Raw genomic sequence first — 5,879 nt, forward strand, 5'->3', positions numbered from 1 at the left:
TATAATTAATAGAATAATATGATATTTGAATATTAAATTGTTGTGTTGTAAAGGAGCTGTGTAAAAAGAAAAAGTGAAAAACAAATAAATTCTTCATCTTTCCTGGGCACAGAATCTCATTATACAATATAATATAATACCCAGGTTCAATATAATATTTCAATCTTGACACACAAATTCCATAGCTGAATAAAATGTTTTGCAGATTAATGACATATCAATAAAAGCAGAATTAACTAAAAAAAAAGAAAACATTCTTCTATGAAAAAACAATATATTTATTTGAAAATACATAAAATTTAACATTAGTTAAGAATTTATATTTAAGAAAATAACATAATATTATTGCTTAATGTATTGGACACGTATTTCAATTTATTATGACACTTTATTATCGTGAGAATAATTTGTAAAACTCGAAACGTGATGTATTTCCTAAGTAACAGTAGTATGAATTGTATTTCACAGCTGACCTTTGTATATTTTTACACCTGAAATATTAAGAATATTTTTGTTAAAATTTCAATCAGAAATCAAATTTAAAATTTTGACTACCTGAAATAAACTATAGACTAAGCAAATGATTTGGAAATTTCTTTTCTTTCCATGTTTAATACAAAATAACTTCACCTCCAACAACTGGACTGAATAGTCATGAAACTTTATAAATACTGACTATAAATCTATAACAATGTGTTTTATATTATTCATTGTAGAGTATGTAACACTTTGGTTTTAAAGATATATTTGCTTGTATTTCTGTTTTATCTTCATAGGTAATGATTGTTAGGAAAATTGTTTTAAAGCCTATTATATTTTTATCATTTATAGTTTGGTTGTTACAAAGGAAACAGATAGTGCAAGATCTCGAAGTGCTCCAATGTCACCTTCTGACTTCCTGGATAAATTAATGGGAAGGACATCAGGATATGATGCAAGAATCAGGCCTAATTTTAAAGGTAATTATTCTATTTAGTACCCAGATAAATCTAATTTATACAGAAAGTCATCTGTTGTTAATATATTTAAACAAGAAAAAAAAAATGTTTACTTTTTTTTCTATCCTCAATTCTAATGCTTATTTCTTAAAATCTTCCAAATACTGTATTTGTCACAGATAAGTCTTGGGAAGAAAATCTATTACCATAGTCATAGCTTCACAATTTATTTTCTTTGCACCAACAGTATTTGAGATGGCTTTTTGTTGTTTGTTTTGTTTTGTTTTTCCTCTATATCTTCTCTATTAAAATACTTATTGTTTTTATCAGGCATACACACACACATGATTTAATTTAGTTATTCAGTGTCTCATATCACTAATTACAATGGTAACATTTTTTATGCTAGCAATAAATCTTCCCACATTTTAGATTAACCATAGTACATAGTTGTTGGTTTTAAGTGCTTTTGAGTCAGTTAGCAGTGGTATAAAAATTAACTAGAGTGGAGTAGTAAGTACAAAGGGTGGTGGTTAGTTATGTGTCATGATAGTCAAAAAATAAAAAGTTGTTAGTCATTTATGAGAGGAAACTTGCATATTACTTCAATTATTAAATGACTTTAACACTTTTGTATTGCATTCCCTGTTCTTTGTTTAATTCTAAGATTGTAATGATTTCCTCACAATTCTCTTCTATCTATACCATTTTGCTGTTGTTAAATGTCATCAAATCGGTTCCCACACATGGTAACCCTGGTTAGGGTTTCCAAGAAGCAGCTGGTGAGTTTGAATCTCCACCTTGCAGTTCTAACAGACCTTTTATTCTAGTGCTTATCCTACAGTGCCACACCAGGTTGAATGTAACATTATGGCGATTGCATAACGGGCTATTAGGAAATATTTACTCGAAAACACTGAACTACAACAAGGAGAACAACAGTATCAATAAAAGTGTTTTTTGTTGTTGTTGTTCTTATTACTTATTAAAAATAGTAAAAATTAAATTATAATTTTGGCACAGGACTATTAACCATGAGGTAAGTGGCTCAAAACCACCAGCTGTTCCTCTGAAACTGTATACAGTGTTGCTATTAACCAATGAAGGAGCTCTAGTAGCATAGTGGTTACGAATCAGGCTGCTAACCTCAAGGTCAGAAGTTCAAAACTGCCAGCCATTCTGTGGGAGAAAGATGAGGCTTTCTGCTTGCATAAAGATTTACAGCCTCAGAAACCCTGTACAGGGTCGCTATGAGTCGGAACCTACTCCACGGTATTTAACAACAACAACAACATGAATCAATGGCACTTAACAACAACAATTTGTAGTCTATTTTGTATGGAAATATGTACATTTTCTTTATCAAAATATTGGTTATATTGGAATTACTTTATTCTCTGAACTTACTCTCCAAAGTATCTTTTACTCTGTCTTCTGTATCTATCATTTTTCACCTTATATTTTTTCTCCTTAGTTCTTTCCATAAACATTTTTGGAAGAAATGTCCAAAATTGTGCTCTAAATAAGTGACTTTATACTATATGGTAAACTGTGTACTTTTTTTTTTTTTTACTGTTTACAATTGTTGAGTGCCTTTGAGTCTGTCTGACCCATAGATACCATATATAGAGTTTCTGAGGATAGACTGGTGTGTTTGAAGTGCAGATATTGTGGTTAGTAAGCAGATGCTTAACCTACAGTGCCACACCACACTATATATAATGGAGGGAAAATTAAAACAGGATTTGATTTCTTCACAAAACTAATTGTCAATAGAGAGTGAAAAAAAATCTACAAACTCTTGAGCTAAAATGTTGTCGTTTGGTAATTTGTAAAGTTTCTTTCATGTCAAATAGGTAATGAATAGATTATTAGACAAACTATAGTGAGAAAATATATAATTCATCATATTGTCTTGAAAAATAAATATATAAATGAAAGTATTTTATTAGACTTTTGTGGAGTTTTGAAAGTTAACACCTAAAGAATACATAGGATATATGTATTCTTTAGGTGTTATGTATGGTGGCGTTGCAGATTAGTATATTGCTAATTGCAATAAGCCTATATATATATCACAAACGTGTGTAAGTCAATAAATATTGCTACTAGGCTTCAAGTTCATACTTGCCTGGTTTTTTTCCTTACAAGACATGTCTAAATATGCCTCTGTAATCAGTGCATGGTTGCAAACAAGTACTCTCGGTGATCCACTTGCTTTAGTCTCCTTGTTGTTAAGGACCATCGACTCAGTGCTGACTCATGGTTACCCTGTATGGGGTTTCCAAGGAGCAGCTGGTGGATTTGAACTGCCAACCTCGTATTTAGCAGTCCAGTGTGTATTTTACAGCACTCTACAAGAATTCTGTAGTTGCTGTTGTTGTTGTTGTTGTTGTTAAGTGCCGTCGAGTCGGCTCCGACCCATAGCGACCCTGTACAGGGTTTCCGAGGGTGTAAATCCTTACGGGAGTAGAAAGCCTCATCTTTCTCCCACGGAGCGGCTGGTAGTTTCGAACCGCTGACCTTAAGGTTCGCAGCCTGATTCGTAACCACTTCTGATTCATAGCAATCCTATATAGGGTTTCTGAGGACCAGCTAGTTTTAGTGAACTTGAACCACCGACCGTGCTGTTCAAAGCAATTTTGCAGTCCAATGCATTAACCTGCAGCACCACACCAAGACTCCTAGGACTCCAGTGGTGGTGCTTAAGTGCTGAGGAGTTAGTTCCGACTCACAGCAACACTGTATAGGGTTTCTGAGGCTGTAAATCTCTACCGTAGCAGAAAGCCTTATCTTTCTCCCACGGAACAGCTGGTAGTTAGTGTCTAACTGCTGATCTTGAGGTTGGCAGCCCAACTAGTAGCTACTACACTACCAGAGCTCCTTAATATTTCATTAGGGTGACTTTGGGACACCCTAAGGGACTCTATTGTTGTTGTTGTTGTGAAGTGCCATTGAGTCCGTTCTGACCTATAGTGACCCTGTGTAGGATTTCCAAGGAGTAGCTGCTGAGCTTAAACCTCTGACCTTGTAGTTCAAACGGCTTTGCAGTCTGGAGCATTATTTCAGAGCAACACATCAGGACTCCAAAGGACTCCATTGTTCTTGTTGTTAAGTGCTATTGAGTTGATTCCTACCCATAGGGAATCTGTATAGGGTTTTCAAGAAACAACTGGTGAGCTGAACCACCCACCTTGCAGTTCAAATGGCTATGCAGTCTGGCACATTAACCCACAGCATCATACTAGGACTCCACAAAGGACTGATTGTTGTTATTTTTGTTAGGTTCCATGGAGTCAGTACCGATTCATAGTGACCTTATGCACAGCAGAACAAAACACTGCCCCATCCTGGGCCAACTTCACTACTGTTGCAATACTTGAGTCCATCGATGCTGCCACTAAGCCAGTTCATCTTGTTAGGGGTCTTCCTCTTTTTCTCTGACCCTCCTCCTTACCAAACATGATATCCTTCTCCAGTGACTGGTCCCTCCTGACAATATGTCTGAAGTGAGAAACAAAGTTTGGCCATCTTGGCCTCCAAGAACTACTCTGGCTGCACTTCTTCAGAAATGGATCTATTGGTTCTTTTGGCAGCCCATGGCACTTTTAATATTCACCTCCAAAACCATAACTTAAAAACATCAAGTCTTCTACGGTCTTCCTTATTTACTATCCAGCTTTCACATGCATACGAGGTAATTGAAAATACCATGGCTGGGGTCCGGCGCACCTTATTCCTCAAGCTGACATCTTTGCACTTCAACACTTTAAAAAGGTCTTGTTAGGTCTGCCTAATGCAATATGTCATTTCATTTCTCGACTGTTGCATCCACAAGTGTTGATAGTTGATCCAAGAAGAATGAAGTCCTTGATAACTTCAATCTTTTCTCCATTGATAAGAATGTTGTTCCACTGGTGAGGATTTTTGTTTTCTTTATATTGAGATGCAATCCATACCGAAGGCTGTGCTCTTTGATCTTCATCAGTAAATGTTTTAAGTCCTCTTCACTTTCAGCAAGCAAGGTTATATCATCTGCATATCCCAGGTTTGTAAAGAGTCTTCCTCCAATCCTGATGCCACATTTTTCTTCATAGAACCCAGCTTCTCCAATTATTTGCTCAACATACAGGTAGAATAAGTATGGTGAAAGAACTGGAAAGTGATATGCAAAAATTGAAACAAGTCCTTTACCTCATGCCCTATACAAAAACGAACTTAACATGGAATAAAGACCAACATGTGAATCCCAAAATTATGAAGGTCATCAATGAAAAAATAGGGACAAATATGAGGTCTCTAATTCAGGGCATACACAGACTACCAAACATTTTGAAAATTATACAAACAAAAGTAGACTAAACAGATGATTGAGACATACTAAAAATTAAAACCTTATGTGCAGCAAAAGACTTCACCAGAAGAGTGAAAAGGGAACCCACAGAATGGGAAAAAAAAATCTTTTGCAATGACACATCAGATAAGGGACACATTTCTAAAATATATATGAAACTAAAACACCTCCACAAGAAAGACAAATAACCCAATTAAAAAATGGGCTCAGGACATTAATATGGGCATCCAACAAACATATGATGAAATGCTCACGATCACTAGCCATCAGAGATATGCAAATCAAAACAAAAATGAGATTAAATTTCACACCAGCAATAACAGAAAGATAAAAATAGTAGAGGACAATAAATGCTGGCGAGGGTACAGAGAGACTGGGACCCTCCTACATTGTTGGTGGGATTGCAAAATGGTCCAACCTCTCTGAGAGGCAAAATGGTGCTTCCTCAGAGAGTTGGAAATAGAAATACCTTTGTTGTGTTGTTGTTGTGAAGTGCCGTCGAGTCGGTTCCGACCCATAGCGACCCTGTACAGGGTTTCCAAGGGTGTAAATCTTTACAGGAATAGAAAGCCTCATCTTTCTCCCGC

At 35.7% G+C, this 5,879-nt stretch overlaps 1 protein-coding gene across 2 annotated transcripts in view; it reads left to right on the forward strand.

Moving 5' to 3' along the window:
- The window catches only part of GLRA3 (glycine receptor, alpha 3), a 391,926-nt gene that overhangs the window by 90,553 nt on the left and 295,494 nt on the right, over nucleotides 1-5,879 (forward strand). For both annotated transcript variants that reach the window (XM_006864510.1, XM_006864509.1), the window contains exon 2: nucleotides 832-959. In XM_006864510.1, coding sequence (XP_006864572.1) covers nucleotides 832-959 — 128 coding nt within the window. The remainder of the gene's footprint in view (nucleotides 1-831; nucleotides 960-5,879) is intronic.

This window comes from Chrysochloris asiatica, unplaced genomic scaffold, assembly GCF_000296735.1.
Source record: "Chrysochloris asiatica unplaced genomic scaffold, ChrAsi1.0 scaffold00066, whole genome shotgun sequence".
NCBI lineage: Eukaryota > Metazoa > Chordata > Mammalia > Afrosoricida > Chrysochloridae > Chrysochloris > Chrysochloris asiatica.